This window comes from Schistocerca cancellata, chromosome 1 (genome assembly GCF_023864275.1).
Source record: "Schistocerca cancellata isolate TAMUIC-IGC-003103 chromosome 1, iqSchCanc2.1, whole genome shotgun sequence".
Classification (NCBI taxonomy): Eukaryota; Metazoa; Arthropoda; class Insecta; order Orthoptera; family Acrididae; genus Schistocerca; species Schistocerca cancellata.
In genome coordinates this window covers 1,152,915,529-1,152,932,785 of record NC_064626.1, presented here as the reverse complement: position 1 = coordinate 1,152,932,785, position 17,257 = coordinate 1,152,915,529, and the positions used below count along the sequence as shown (strand labels likewise).

General features: G+C 40.9%; 1 protein-coding gene across 2 annotated transcripts in view; it reads right to left on the bottom strand.

Annotated features, from left to right (window-relative positions):
- Positions 1-16,220, bottom strand: part of LOC126093176 (nuclear factor NF-kappa-B p110 subunit) — an 88,808-nt gene extending 72,588 nt beyond the window's left edge. The window contains exons 1-4 of one of the 2 annotated variants that reach the window (XM_049908704.1): positions 16,181-16,220; positions 15,794-15,898; positions 10,155-10,315; positions 2,180-2,349 (exon numbers count right to left, since the gene is read on the bottom strand). In XM_049908704.1, coding sequence (XP_049764661.1) covers positions 2,180-2,349; positions 10,155-10,315; positions 15,794-15,884 — 422 coding nt within the window. In that variant the 5' untranslated portion in view covers positions 15,885-15,898; positions 16,181-16,220. The other variant, XM_049908703.1, reaches the window with a different exon arrangement.
- Positions 16,221-17,257: the final 1,037 nt, after the last annotated feature.

Here is a 17,257-nt window from a genome sequence, read left to right as displayed (position 1 = left end):
CCGAAGAACGTGACAACACTTTGGACACTTTCTGTTTATAATGAATGCAGTTCGCCAGCATAGGGTGGCAGTTAAAATTGCGGAGAGCTCGTTGCAGCATGGCTCGGTCCATCAAGGGACTGGGACACGACATGGTAAAGAGGAAGTGCGAGGAATGGAACGTTATGCAGCAGTAAGGATAACGTTGGTGAGATAGTCCACCTGGTCATCACAACTGGGAAAATCTTGTTCTTCAAAGGTCATCAGGGAGGAGTAAAGCTGCCAGCCAGCCTTAGTAAGCTGCTTTATTTGGGCATGCACGCATGTGAGTTAGGAGTTAACAAACGGATAGCACACGGGAAATGGTCGCTTGAGTAGGTGTCAGAAAGAATAGACCACTCAAGACGATGGGAAACCTGGGCAGTGCAAAAGGATACATCCAAATGGGAATACGTGTACGAGGAGTCTGAAAGGCAGGTGTTAAGGCAGAAGAGATTAAGTTGGTTAAGATGTCAGCCAAGAGGGCACCTCTCTAACAAGTCCTGGGAGAACCCCAAAGGGGATTATGTGCATTTAAAAAAAGTCACATTAAAGTCACCGAGTAGCAAAAATAGGGGAGGTAGCTGCCAATAAGTTGAAGGAAGCCTGCCCTGATGACATTGAATGACAAAGGTACACAAATGGTACGGAGGGAAAAAGTCAGGTGGGGAAGGAAAAGGCGAACTGCAACAGACCGAGAACGTTCCATTGCAGGACACTCATGAGGATGAAGAAATGTAGGGGTGTCAACTCGGCAGCCACCGAGTGACAGCCAGTGTAGAGTAGCTACTACAAGGGCACATATGCAGGAGGATCCTGCTCCATGTGGTCCACAGAAGCATCGGCTTGCTCGTGCGGTCGGTCCATGAAGTCCAACATCGATAACGGTTGGTGGTGCGCACTGGCGAGACAAGAGGCTGGCCGGGCTAAGGTACCATGCGGCGGCACCCTCAAACAGGATCTTCAAGTTGCCTTTAGCGGACTTCTTCGAGCCCTCGTCTTAGGTGATTGGTCACACCTCCCAAACAACTGAAAGAGGGACCCAATTGGCAATTTGGGAAGGTTGTAGCTCAGGAAATCACTCCTCCCTGGGCCTGGCCTGTACCAGGAGGTACGTGTGAACTCCACCTGACGACCCACAGCTGGAAATCACACGTTACCCAGTCACATGTTACGCATCAGACCCATGGGCCGGACTTCAGGAGCGCACAGAGTGGAAGAAGAAAAAGAGGAAACTCAAACACCGAAAAAGAGGAACAAGAGGAGAAGGGAAACAAAGAAAGGAAAAGGGAGCCAAAAACAAAGGTGAGACTGTTCATATGTCAGCGACAGAATGCAGAACATTCCCAAGAATTCTCCAGACATGTTCCCCAATAGAGGAGAAAAAGAATAGCAAGCAGATAGACACACAGCACAGAAGGGAAAAATGCTGCAAAGGCTTGAGGCTCCGAGGTAGCCAAGCACGAATCTGTCAGAGAGTGGTGAGCCCCCTGGGGGGATCTCTGGTAAGTGATCAACAACCTCATTACTGGTGATCACATCATTTGATTTCACCGCAGCTAAGATTAGAGATGCCTTTTTCACACTGATACCCGAAGTTGAATGGTACTGTACATGAGGGGGTCTTTGGTCTTGCAGGCACCAGTTCTTCAGACCTGTTACAGCAGTTAGTGACTCACTTGAGTGTCCTGCATGAAGATGTGCAGCGGCAGATATTTTATCAAAGCTGAGAACTCTCTCTTCAGTTCAATGGTTGAGTTGGCTGACAGTTTTCAGGGCCTGGATCCTCTGTGTGTGGAGAATGTTTGACTGTGGGTGGTGTCTGCTTTTCTAGCACATGTTACGTGACATAAATCAAAGTGTAATATTAACAAAATCAACTTTCTTGTCGACACATAGCATTGTAGTAACTCTAAAACTCTGGGTAACTGGCATTACAAATAGTTCATAAATACAATGCAATAGTTTGGAATAATGGCATCATTAGATCAGCCAATTTCTCTAAGAGAGGCACACTTTTAAACTGCCAGTAGAAGTGTCCTGATCTGCTTTCTGTTGACCATCCATTTATGTACTGATTAGATTCAGAATGATACCAGGAACAGTGTAAGAAATTCCGAAGTCACTGAAATCCATTAACATACAATTTTTGTATACTTACATTGCTGTATATTTATTTGCAGCATTAACTTTCAATTCATGAGGATCATCCTTGTCATCATTTCCAACACGAACAACGAGCCTGTGCGTGTGTGGAGTGCGCATATATTCAGTAGGGTGCGCAGTGTACAACGAGCAACGTACAATTGCCTCCCCACTGTAGTTCTGCAACTGAAAATAATGACGTACATATTTACTACTAACAGAATTAATTAATAGACCTTTTTTGTAAGTAATGGTCTACAGCTGTTAAATAATATGAAGAAAGCACAGAAAGAACATTTGGGTCATTGGCTGTACAATTTTATGTTTATCCTCTAAAGACATCCAGAAGCAAACTGCAGTAAATCCACTTTTTCTAAAAATGATATGTTGCCAGCATTTTATTCTCCATGCTACTGACCATGGACATTGCCGTTGGTGGGAAGGCTTGCATGCCTCAACGATACACATAGCCGTACCATAGGTGCAACCACAACAGAGGGGTATCTGTTGAGAGGCCAGACAAACGTGTGGTTCCTGAAGAGGGGCAGCAGCCTTATCAGTAGTTGCAGGGCAACAGTCTGGATGATTGACTGATCTGGCCCTGTAACACTAACCAAAATGGCCTTGCTGTTTTGGTACTGCGAACAGCTTTACTGTATTGCATGGAGAGCTGCATCAAACCAGTCTCAGAACTGAAGACAACAACAACAACAACAACTGACCATTAATTACTTTTTTTTAAAATACAAGCATAACAACTTGTGAAACTGCAAAAACTGGTGTTTCCACTTCTGGTTGGGAACCATGCTGCTGCTACGGTCGCAGGTTCAAATCCTGCCTCAGGCATGAATGTGTGTGATGTCCTTAGGTTAGGTTTAAGTATTTCTAAGTCTAGGGGACTGATGACCTAAGAAGTTGAGTCTCATAGTGCTTAGAGACATTATGAACTTCTGGTTGCAAAACGAAAGTGAGTGAATCCACTGCATGAAGAAGTAGCAGAACTTTATGTAACCTTAGCAAATGTCATTGTCCAAGCAAAGAAATTGCTCTGAATTAATTTTGTATTTTGCCTAATTAATGCTGCTTTCCTAGATTACTACTTCACTAACATTTAGTTTTGAGTTTGTGTGTGCCAATTTTGCCAAGTTGTCCTTACTGCACACTACAGTGAAACAAAAGACAGTACCACACTGTCACCTAGTCATATTGGTGTGTCTACCTTGGCTGGATTATCTCATGACAGCAAGGAGAACGTTTGTGGTGTTTCTGTTGGATAGAATATCGGCAATGCTTTATCATACCTCCATAATCAAGGATGTTGATGATGGAATGTGTGTACAATGAGTTCCAAAAGATAAAAGCAATAAAAGATCAGCCTATCCTTCTGACTGGAACATGAACAAAGCAATGTGCAAGAGGTAAGATTCAATCATCATGTCTTTTTATGCTGTTTTTCTGGATGGAAATAACAAGAACTTCAATAACAGTAAAATTGTAAGCAGTAATTAATGCTATATGTGACTGTAGGCTTTCCCGGCGTAAACTATTGATGAAGGTTTCTCGGGCCATCAGTAATTAATGCTGTTAACATATCAGGTTCTTCACGAGTCAGTTGGCCTGGGCGGTGTCTGTGCACAGATGTACGATAGGAATGTCAGCATTCTTTTCGAGTGGGACTAGGCGCTGCAGGGCTACCGTGACCTTAAATACTTCACGGTCATAGTAGCTCACAATATGCAGGTTACTGGAATTTTTGCACTTGGGAGGACGCTTCACGGGTTACAAGCCCATTGTGCACGCGTGTACACCCGCACTTTTCACGCATGCCTCGGGAGGGTACAGTGGCGTGGCATATGTCCCACCACACAGCAGCAGCACGGTAGGGCTGAGCCTTTCGTGTTCTGTAGACGTTCGACAGTGACCTGAGTGTTGGCTACCCTCTTCACCGAAAAGAGCTTCTTGTTCCACTGGTTTCTGTCGGATCACCACAAATGAAGGTGACTCTCTCTCTCTCTGGTCGGATTTGATATGCGTCACTGTGTGCACACCACACCCTATGGCCTCCAGGGCTTCTTTTAGGAAGTCAGCGTCTGTGCACTTTGAGAAACCCTTCAAGAACTACTCGATGCAATTGTCTGGCAAACAGCGTATGTGTACAATTGCCTGCAGCCCTTACAGTCAAGATTGCAGTCATCAATTGTTTGGGGTGCTGCAGTAATCCTTTGTAGTCCTCCTCTACCTCCACGATGAAGGGCGGAAGCCAATGTTCCGACTGCCTGGGAGGGAGTGCTGGACAGGAGCTGGCTTCATTTGCATTCTGCTGGTTCTCGTCATCTGCACAACCGACTATATTTATAGGTCCTGCTCCCACTGCCCAGCAGTGTGTGCCAGACTTGAGCTGGACACACCTTCTGTGGGTTAATTTTTGACCATTCGTAAGGCCTGCTTCTATATCGTCGGCAGTGGTTGATACCAGCTGGCGACTGGCTTGACAGCTGCTGCTTCTGTGGCCTGAATTTTTGGTCAAATAGAAAAGGTTCTCATGTCTACGGCCACAATTACCTCATCAAGTGAGTACAATTAAGTGTTCAAGGATCATAGAACAGTTTTCCAATTAGGATTAGCTGTCTACAATCGATGTTGCAAGGATACAGTTGCCGATATCATTAAGCCTCCAAATCAGTGGCACTTCAGATTTGCTCCATGTGATCACCAGACGTTAACAGGGAAACGCATTGGAACATGTGAAGTGCCCTACAGAATGCATGCTGGTGAAGGAAGAGGGATGTGCAGACAAGAAAGAGCCTACTTGATCTGGATGCCAAGTGTTACCAGAACTGAAATGGCCTTAAAGGAATCAGAAGTGAGGGACACTGATTTCCTGATCAAAACGCATTTCAGGCAGACTTGGAAACAAAACTGAACTCCTGCTTTCTACAATAATATTAAGTTATTGCTGTGAACAACGCACGAGAGGACACAGTCTCTAAAATTCACCTGGAGGATAATAAGTTGCCAGTGTACTTTAGAAGGGACAGGACAGGAAAGGAAAGGACTCTTAAGCCTGTGACATTTTAATAGCTTTCAAACTTTTGTTTAATGTTACATACTTTGTTATTACTGTCTACTGTAGTCATCAAAATGTTTTCTTTTCTCCTTTGTACCAGTACTAACGTGTCTTTTTATTATAGTAAATAGTCTTAACGGGTTTTCCGACGTACCTAGCCACCAGCAAGGTTGAACCATCTGAAAATGTCAGACAGCTGCTCCGAAGAACTATCACAGAATATGCACAACGTCATCCGGTGCCAAACCCGTGAAGATTAATTACAAATCTTCTGCCCGGTAAGCTTGAAGTGCCTTTTTATTGTTACATCATGATAAACAGACGTATATCCACCTCTAAAGAAGCAAAACTCTGTAGATCCATAGAAACAGAGGAAAACTCGGCAAATCCAAATTATCGTAAGTTATAACTAGTAAAAGAAAAGCCAAATTTTCAGGGAAGAAAAGGAATTTCTAGAATCTGTCATACGAAGGAGGTAAGAAGTTTTTGGAATTCCTTAGGGAAAAAAAATGTTCTAATTCACTCACTGCATTTTTCTTCTGGACACCTCAAATAAGCTTTTTCCGGCATATTACCTGACAATGCAAGAAAATAAAAAAGAAAATAACCTGGAATTAAACTAGCTCTCCATAATTTAACAAAGTTATATCATATTGGACATAAATTTTTCATTTATTTTAAAGAGTATTCAACAAAAAAGAGCTGTAAAGTCATTATTTGGTTATTAAGCTGATTTTGTAATTTACTAACGTACATAATAACGTACACAAGACTTGTCCGAAAATGAACGCTCACAGGGCAAGCATGCCTAGGTCTACTTATTAATTTATGAAAGTCACTACTATGAAAAAACAAACCACTTCTGTAGCAGAGAGCACTGATGCAAGTACCATATGACCAAATTGAAGAGCAAATCTCCGAGGTCATGGAACATGTCTGTACATGATATTACAACAGAAGAGTATTAACAGATAAAATAAAATGTTTACAAACCAAAAAAAAAAAAAAAATCCCACAACTTGATGTAACTACAATCAACAATAAAACATAAGGAAACTCTTCAGCTTCGATTTAGAAACACTTTGATTACTGCTAAGACTTTAATTCTTGTGGTAGCTTATTGAAAATGGTGTTATGACTTCAAGTTGAACAAATATATTTCAAGGACGACGCAATACCTGAAAGTCACAGATCAAGTTAACAGAATAAGACGTGTGTCACTTTAACAGTCAAATCACAACTGAGTCTGAGTCTAGCGGCCGCTGGCTGGCCGCTAAGGTGGCGCTGCTGCTGCATGGCTGGCAGAAAGTGCGGATGTAAAGGACGCGCGTAACTGCGCAGCGGCACTTTGAAAGATCAGCGAGTCACAACACTTTTCCCCCCTTTGAAGTTTTTGCACAGGTCTTTATGGAGGTGGTCTGTAGATTGCTAATGTCCATAGGTGTTAAAGTCTCGAGGAGGAGGCTTTCCATACGGACGAAGTGTCCCCAATGATAACAGGTCAAGATGACAGGAGACGTGGGGGTCGAATCTGCTGGGGCCCCGTACACCAATCTGCCCATTGCGGCAAGTCCGGTTGTTATAACAGGAGACATGGGCGATGAGTCCGCGTCCAGGAAGGAGGTGAGTAGAGCGACAGATGATGGTCATCTGGTTCCTGCAAGGGCAGGTCTCCTGTTGGCATCAGTTCTTGTGCTGGCACCGATATGATGGGGAGAGGACTGTGTTGTGAGTATTGAGAGATTCCAGGATTGTGAGCGTCATGGAGAGCCGAAGGTGGGGTAGCGGCATCCGGAACAGGCATTGCCGGCACAAGAGGCCGAAGCTGGTCCGAATGACACACTGCAACACCCGTGTTCGTCTGGATTTCAAACAGGCGTCGGCCACGGTGTCGTAAGATGCGGCCAGGACTCCATTTCGGCCGCCTGCCATATCCCCGGACCCATACAAGGTCGCCACCGGTGAATCGGCCAAGTGAAGGCACCCGCGGCCCTGAGGTGGAAGGTCGCAGAAGATGAAGTAGCGTGCGGGGCTGTCGGCCATGTAAGAGCTCAGCTAGGCTGTGGTCGCCCATGGGGGTGAAACGGTAAGAAGCCAGAAATTGGAGAATCGCAGCATCAGAAGCAGAAGTACACAGGAGTTTTCTCATCCGAGCCTTAAATGTGCAGACCAGTCGTTCAGCCTCACCGTTTGACTGTGGATGGAATGGAGGGGCTGTGACATGAATGACGCCGTGACGGACACAAAAATCCGCAAAATCAGAAGAGGCAAATTGCGGACTATTATCAGTAACAAGAGTAGAGAGAAGGCCTTCCAAAGAGAAAATGCGAGCTAGAGCATTGGTGGTTGCCGTGGTGGTAGGTGACGTGCAACGGACAATGAAAGGAAAGTTAGAGTAGGCGTCAGTAACGAGAAGCCAATAAGTACCTAAAAAAGGTCCTGCAAAGTCAGCATGAATACACTCCCAGGGCTTCTCAGGCGAAGGCCATGATGACAAAGATGACTTTGGGGCGGCGGCCTGTGACGCACACAATTGTTGTTCCACAACTTTTCTACACTTACATCATCAGATTGGAAGGAGTGAAGACTGTCTCTTAAAAAGGCGTTAAGAGCATTTTTATCAGATTTTTTAAGTAGATATACTTTGCGTTTCTTTCTGATGGTTGTAGGTGTTACGGTATTCAGCCTAGCAGCAACTGCCTTATGGTCACTAATCCTTGTATTCGTCACAACACTCACTATTTGTCCACGATTATTTGTTGCTAAAAGGTCAAGTACACTTTCGCAATCATTTACACTTTGAGTGAGCTCATGAACTAATTGTTCAAAATAATTTTCTGAGAAAGCATTCAGTACAATTTCGGATTATGTTTTATGCCTGCCACCGGTTTTAAACGTATAATTTTTCCAGCAGATCGAGGGTAGATTGAAGTCACCACCGACTATAATTGTATGAGCGGGGTACTTATTTGAAATGAGACTCAAGTTTTCTTTGAACTCTTCAGCGACTATGTCTTCTGGGTCGGGGGTTGGTAAAACGATCCAATTAATAGTTTAGTCCAATTGTCAGGTATAACCTCTACCCATACTATTTCATATGAACTATCTACTTCAATTTCGCTACAAGGCAAACTACATCTGACAGCAATAAATACTCCACCACCAACTTTATTTAATCTATCCTTTCAACACTGTTAGATCGTTTGAAAAAATTTCGGCTGAACTTATTTCCGGCTTTAGCCAACTCTCTGTACCTACAACTATTTCAGCTTCAGTGCTTTCTATTAGGACTTGGAGCTCTGGTTCTTTCCCAACACAGCTACGACAATACCAATCATTACTACGACTACCTTACTGCCCATTTTCTGATGGACACCCCTTCTGTGGTTCCCTGAGACCCTCTAACCTAAAAAAACCGACCAGTCCCTTCCACACAGCCCCCGCTACCCATGTAGCCACCTCCTGTGTATAGTGGACTCCTGAGCTATTAAGCAGAACCCGGGAACCCACCACCCCATGGTGCAAGCAAAGGAATCTGCATCCTAAACGGTCACAAAACTGCCTGAGCCTCTGATTCAGACCCTACATGAATGGGTGCAGATCATTAGACAGGATGCTTACTTACTGCCAACATCCCACACCATTTCAGAGCCTCCAACAGCTTGAACAGTCCCCTGCTGACATGCAGGGTCCATGGATTCTGAGGTTGTCTCCACATCCACTCAACAATGTCCATCTGCTCAAAAGAATTTGAAATGAGACTTGTCTGACCAGGCAACATGTTTCCAGTCATCAACAGTACAACGTCAGTGTCAACAGGCCAGGCGATGTGTGAAGCTTTGTGTTGTGCGGCCATCATGGGCACACAAGTGGGACTTTGGTTCAGAAAGCAATTGTCAATAATGTTTTGTTGATTGGTTCACACGCTGACACTTGTTGAAGGCCCAGCATTGCAATCTGCAGCAATTTGCAGAAGGGTTGCACTTATGTATTCTCTTCAGTCATCGTTGGTCCCGTACTTGCAGGATTTTTTTTGTCCGCAGCGATATTGGAGATTTTATGCTTTACCAGATTCCTCATATTCACGCTACACTCGTGAAATGGTCATTCGGAAAAATCCCCACTTCATCGCTACCTGAGAGATGCTGTGTCCTATCGCTTGTGCATGCACCAACTTTAACACCACATTCAAACTCACTAAAATCTGCCATTGTAGCAGACATTTGTTGTCTTATACAGGAGTTGCCAACTGCAGTGCCACACTCTGCCTGTTTACATATCTCTGTATTTGAATATTCATGCCTATACCAGTTTCTTTGGTGCTTCAATGTATATTCAAAGTACTAATATAAAATTAAATGTTTTATATATACTAATAAAATATGCTTAGCAATAAGTAGCAAAATAATTTACCTTAATACCTCTGGGTTTTGTTGTTTATGATAAAAATTCTGTATACTCATTATCAAAATTAGTTATTAGGGCATGACACATTTGCAAAATAACAACCTGTTATATAAAAAATCTTTACACTGATCTGTATTGCAGCCTGAGATCTCAGTCAGGCTTGAAGTTGACAATCTGGTTGTGAGCTGGCAAAGCCAAAAAATATGAAAGCCAAATAAAGGTTGTGGCAACAAAGTGATTGCTAGTGAAGCCTACTGTCTACATCCACATTGTACTGAAAAGTGCCAGTGGGGTCCAATATATACCGTTTACCCTAAACTGGATATACAGTCACAGATTTGGACCGATGTTGCTGTATCAGAATACCAAAGATATACAAACTGTCAGAGGGGAACAAACAGAAATACGAACTTCAGTTTCTGATGAAGTTAAGACACCAAGCTGAAAAAAATATTTCAATTATGAGATTTCCAAAAGCACAATTTCACTGATGTTAAATTAAATACTACACACTTACCCGAACAGTAGGATAAACTCTTTTCCTGGATTTGTCGGAGCTTTTCGCTAAGATGCTCCCGTGAGTTCCCATCATTTCTGACTTATATCGAAATCTGAATTTATCAACGGGTTGTTCCACTATTTCCAAATGAGGTTGGCCCAGGCATGGCAAATTAAAACCTGCAAATAGATAAAAACATCAGTATGTGAGGCATGCTTCAACATAGCGACAGACGGAGCTGCTTCAACATAGCGACAGACGGAGCAGAAGTATTACCAAAATTTGCTGTACAATTAAAAATCTCGCAAGACTGATACAATCACTGATGTTCATCACAGATAGAAGACACTTTCAGGTAGTATGTTACTCTTTAGTGAGTGAAAGGAAAAGGGAGCAAGTAAATACACCACTGAGAACAATTTATTTCATTTTTGCACCACTGGACATCAGTGATCAGCGAAGGTGCAATAATAAAACAAAGATAATCACACAATGCAGGTTTACACCATCTCAGTATTTATATTCTTGGTAATTTATTTATTTTATGGAATTAGACTGTAGTCCAAGGCATATTTCTCTAACAGCTTATAGAGGCTTAGCATTCAAACTGTTTACAAACATTAAAAACTATTTATAAACAGTTGCAAGTAAATTCTTTATCTATCCAATTTTATTTTAAAAAATTTATTATTTTTGTTGCTATATCTGTTGTTTAAGATGCTGGACAAATACATGGACACACAATTTGAAGTGAGCTGATACATAAATTCTGAATGCAGCAGCAAACTCACCTAAAAGCCCTTGATTACTGACTTCAGTAAACATTTCTTTCGAAAGTTATTTATAATGAAAGTTCTTGTCTTCTATATTCTTCCTTCTGTAACTAGAGCTTATATCCAAATTCAGTTAGGCCTACGTAGGCTAATTCTTCTTATCACAAAAATACCCACTTGCACCACACAAAAATGCTAGTCTGCTGATCATTCTGTCTACAAAATTACATATATTAGTCATTTTTGGTGGGAACTGTGTATCCTTGTGGTGGTATAGAAAATATTTACAATACAGTGCCTACACATGAAAATCTTCATATTAAAAGTCCGTCAGAGATTAATTTTCTGTCCTTCACCATGTAGTGAACAGTTCAACAATTTTTTAATGTTGTGTAGGCATTAGAACAGCGCAGAAAAAATTTTGACCACTATCAAGTACAGTGTAGTTTTGAACTATCATTTGATGAATTACCTGTATAAATTATCCTTGACAAACTGATCATTATAATACTATCTGCCCCAATAAATATGGAAAAGTGTCAAGCTGATACAGCACTGCGTCGATCATTTCCAACTTGTCATCAATCCAAATTATAACAAGATAACAGGCGTCAATAGCACAGCTTCTGTGAAACGTCAATCACAGGGGAGCCACGCGACACGTTTCCAGCATTGGATGATGAGACACTAAGTGAAGATATATGCCTCGAACGAAGGCCTAATGATCATAAAGCAAAAGTCATCAAAAGCATATCCAAGATAGTTTATAAGCAGGATATATGACGAGTTTCTCATGACAAAAGAGAAACTGGTAACTGATATGTTTGTACTTCTAAGAGGGAAAAATAGCTAGCAGAAATGATGAGAATGCGGTAGGCAGCTCGGCTGGGACATGTGCTTCAAAGAAACTGTCTGCAACAAAGAGTTGTAAATATTGCATGCAATAGAGGGAAAGGAAGAGGGTGACTTCAAATGCTGGATAACATCAAAAGAGCAAAGTTAACAGCTGATTACTCATCATACGTGACAGTAAATTTTGGAGATCCTCAATAAAGCTAAATACATCCAGTCTTATTATCTATATTCTGGCAGATAATGTCAAAAACTGAGTGACAATGTTTGTGCAAGATGATACATTATATTAGATAGTTGCAACACAAGAAAATATAGCAAAATGCATAGAGATCTTCAGAGGATACTAACTTGGTGAAGAGATTACCAGTTAACCCTCGACAGAAACAAACATTAACACATTGTGCATAAATGTGTACAAAAACTCATTAATGTTCAATGAAACTGCAGTCAACAAAACACTGTAAACAATCACAACTCTCCAATAGGCCTACCTGAAAGTAGAAGTACTGTACCTGTCCAAAGATAAGTAAAATGGAATGACTGATGTAGCTCAGCCACACAAGTAATTCACAAAAACCAGGCAGTGTGCATCAATGAGAAGCTTACTGGTAAAATTCAGTGTGTATACAAGAGGAGACAGAGAACATATTATTTCCTCCAATACTTGCATAGCTGGTGACTGGCTCCATTTATGGAAGTACTGCAATATCAGGTTGTCTATACATGGAGTGCATAGGGGCCTGAATACGGCATTCCTGAGATGACAGAACTGGCTGTCTATATAAAATACTTCTCAAAACATATGGATGTTTGGTGATTTTGCTTGGTAAACATTTGCCCGGCTACTGTCCCTTATCCACAATGGATCAACAGAAATACCCCAAGTCAAGTCTGGCTTCAAATGGTGAACCTAGGAATATAATACACCCTCCAACGTATCACTCACATAAGGGTCATGTGTCCCACAGCCGCCAGCAATTTAAACTCACATTCCTTCCATAACAATTTTCGAATGAAAGTGAAGATGGGAGTGACTTTACTAGAATTGCTTGGAAGTCGCTCCCCCCGGTCACCGCGCAAGTGTTAGTTTACACTATGCGTCCATGTTTTTTCCAGGCATGGAACTACAGGACAAGGAATCCCTCTAAGGGACAATAAGTGTTCTTAATAAGTAAAGTGTAACAGCCTCAGTGCACGCTGTATACTCCAGGAAGTTGTTGTAAGATTTACAGTAATGTTGATTTCATTACAGGGCATATTTGATGAAAGTACAATTTAAATTATCTGTGTCTTGGAGGGAGCACACTGTAAAGGAAGAGGACCTTTGTTTTTAGATGGGCTGAGCAATGAGACATCCAGTCTGTCACAGGTTCATCTGTGTAGGATGCAACAAAACACAAATGCACTCACAAACCTGCTGGTGGATGGCATAACAGTAACCACATTAGAACAGATTTGGCTCCCCCATTCCCCAACAACATCTTAAAAGGGGGAAAACTTAAAACTAGGAGTGCCAAGATTTAATAAAGTGGAGATACTGTTACCTTACTGGTAAGTTTATTAAGAGTGGAACTGTTAAGATAACCATCACTAAACATATTTGAAACCCACAAAGCTACTCTTGATGTTGGTGTCTAAATTAATTACTAATTTTTGACTGAACAGTATATATATGTTTGTACAAGTTGAGCAGAGCAGGTAAATATGGCATACACTTTTACAGAGTAGCTTAACATACACTACTTGTAAAAATGTGTTAACAAAATGTCAATTTAGTTTTCAGAAAGGCTCTTCAACAAAAAAAAATGCTATATATGCTTTCACTGATTAAATATTAAATGCCCTGAGTAACCGAACGTCACCTGTTGGGATATTTTATGAGCTCTCAATGGCTTTTAACTGTGTGTGTCAAAAAATTCTTCTAGACAAGCTGAAGTGTTGTGGTATGAGTGGGACAATGCACAAATGGTTTAGTAACTGGAAGAATGTAGTAGGTTGTAATTAATGGTACAGACAGACTGCAAAAATCAGCAGTCCTCTAACTGGGGAGGTATCATGAATGGTGCCCCACATTGTTCTCAATACATATGTTAATGACCTGCCATTCTAAATTCATAAAAATGCAAAGCTAGTTCTTTTTGCTGACAACAGAAGTAAAGTAATCACACTCCATAAACAAGAATTAGCTGAGGAATTTGTAAATAATCTCTTTCAGAAAATTAACATGTGGTTCTCTGCAAATGGACTCTCACTAAATTTTGAGAAAACACAGTATATACAACTCTACAGTGAATGGTGGAACACCATTAATGCAGAGTATTCAAAACCTCTGGGCGTGTACATCGATGGGAAATTGAATTGGAAGACACACATTGAGGATCTGCTAAAATGGTTACATTCAGTTACTTATGCTATCAGGATTGCTGCAAATTTCAGTGATAAACTTATCAATAAATTAGCCTACTATTCCTGTTTTCATTTACTGCTTTAATATGGCATCATATTGCGGGGTAATTCATCATTGAGAGAAACTGTTCGTTGCACAAAAACAAGTAATCAGAATAATAGCTTGCAGACATTCATTTAAGGAACTCTGGATCCTCACAGTACCTTCGCAATACATATATTCGCTTAAGAAATTCGTCATTAATAACCCATCCTAATTCAAAAATAAAACTAACAAGAAAGGATGATCTTCACTATTCAGGGTTACATCTGACTGGCACAGAAAGGGGTGGATTATGCTACCACAAAAATCATTGGTCATTTGCCAAACTGCATTAAAAGTCCGACAGATAGCCAACCAACATTTAAAAACAAAGTAAAAGGATTTCTGAATGACAACTACTCCTACTCAATAATTTTTAGATGTTTAAGTTGTGTAATGATAACTTATGTTAAACTGACACTGTCCACATAATTATGGAATGTCGTATTATAAATGTATGTAACAAGTATTAATGTAATGTAACAGATCCTGCAGAATACACCAGCCCAAGTTCAACAACTTTACTTGAGACAGAAGATACTGCATACCATAGTGTGTAGTGGTATTAAAAATATATGTCGAAAAACCAAACTTGAATAAACTTTCTGCTCATTACATGCACTGATCATTGCTACTAATCAAATATTACTGATGTTACACAGGTGAAGTACATCAAGGCATGCACCTGCCTACAGTAGCCTGGCTGTATTTTGGGGCAGGGCTGCTGGTTATCTTATGGTAAGAAATACTGCCTCAATTTGTAAACATTAAAATTTTAATCTTGTGTATGAAATATGGAGGAAAACGCTACTACTTACACAGTCATTCAAACAAACAAAGACATCTACTCAAATACCTGACGAACTTAGGCTACATTTATACTTTGTCTCTCATATGTTTGGTTCCTCCAACTGTACACCTTTTGCGTAATTAACACTTTCTATGCTAGATCACGAAAATAAATCAGCCTTTAGCAGGTGTCTGCATGATTCAAACACGTTAAATAATCGGGGTAAGCATATAGAAATTTAGGGAAAAAAAATTAATTTCGAGTAACAATCACAAAGTGTTAGGAAGTACCACAACAAAGCCACGGGGAGAAGCGTTAAATCGAGTCTTCTTCAAGATGTCTCACCTATTTCTTCGTATTCTAGTTATCTCAAATAGAGACAACAAATAAGACTTCCACGTACTTTTAAGACACTTCATAAAAGAAATACCACCACTTCTACACAAGACATTGCTATCTGAATATGACAGACGCTTCCTACACTTAAACTTTTCGCAACTAGATGAAGTAGTTGTTCTGAAATTTGTCTGGTAGAAGAGATCTGCTGCTATTTACTGTCTATCTCGGATATAGCTGTTTTCGACAGCAGAATATCAAACAGAGGATACACAATAAATCCGCTAACCCAAGACACAGATCAGCTGTGACACATAACCTATTCACAATTTTATAAAATAGAAGGCTTCATACTTAATACCAAAGTGTCAGTCAAATATAATTAGTTCTAAAATTTAATAACACAGTTACTCACCAAGGTCTTCTTGATTTATAGTGAAAATGGGTGACAAAAATGATTCAGGAGTATCTGGAGAACTGGCAGAAAACATGTTTGGGCTCGACATTGAGCTCGTTGTGGCTACAAATAAATAAATAAATACCAAATTACTAAACACATTAAGCATCAATATGCTGCAACTAGCGCACACGATAACAAATCCTAAGATGCGTACCCGAAGACTCGTAATCACTAACATTTAAATTTGTTGAAATGTTCACAAAGTTATCAATCATTGGTAGTGCTGTATAAGCCACCTGCGACATTATAGTTACAATTACTTAATCGCAACAAGCCCTGCACCACTGACAAAGCTCGCTGCTCAACTAAGCTTCGAATGCAACATACACACTGACTACTTACCAGCTCTCCGTCAGCCTTCCCACTCCTGCAGTTGCACAACGAATGGTTCTTCCCCGGCTGCGCTGTTGCCATACATTAGCACTCCGCCGGTACTCGAAGGGGAAAAATGCAGCGACAGCCGCAATTGTTGTAGCTTTGAACACACAACTCAGCAGCACGTCACTGGATTAGTAAGATGTTAAAATATACATCTTGCACTTAAACAGACCAAACCATACAATTGGATGAAAAATAAAGTGAAACCCGTTATCTTCGGCAATAAATCTCGCAACGCAACTGATAACTCTCATCTGACATAACTTGTTTGCCGATTATAATGTTTCTGTTATTATTTCCCGACGCGTTTGTAATTCTTTTGATGATCTATAATAATGTCTTCTATTTAAATACGACGCAGTGAACTACAGGATCCTATTCCGGCCGCTAAAGTTTGCAGAACTATTTATCTTACAATGTGAAACGCCCCAGATAAAACAAAAACCTACCTACTGCTGAAGTGGAAGGGATCAGCAGTACTAGAAAAAAGTGGATAAGAAAGGATATAAGTATCATTTTCTAATCAACTGTAAAGAACCATGTTACAAAGTTTGATTTCAACTTGTTGCTAAATAGCTCTGGCGGCACTGAGCGTCAATTACTTCATGATACGACGTGCCAGCTTTAATGGGGTATCGGTACTTGCACTGTCAGCTGGAATCCATGCCTCCTGGTTAAGAAGAAGAGACGACTGGAAAACACGAGCTACGGAAAGCTTCCGTCAAATTCTGGAAAATAAATCCGAAATCAGAAGAATTCAAAACAAGTACGACATTCGAGAGAACAGATGAACTGGAAATAAACTGCTAAAATGGTAGACAGTAAACGTATGACTTCTGATGAAGCGTCTTAGACTGAGAAAGCGGCCGTAAACCTTCACACGGGGTCCTTTTCGATACCAGCCCGAAACTGCATACCCCTGCCATTTCCTCTGTTGGTCATTCTAGTGTTCAAGGTTTCACATACCTTGTCGGCAGTTGATTTATTTTCTGTATTCCTATGGCTTCGGACTCTCGTTACACATCTACATCTATACTCTAT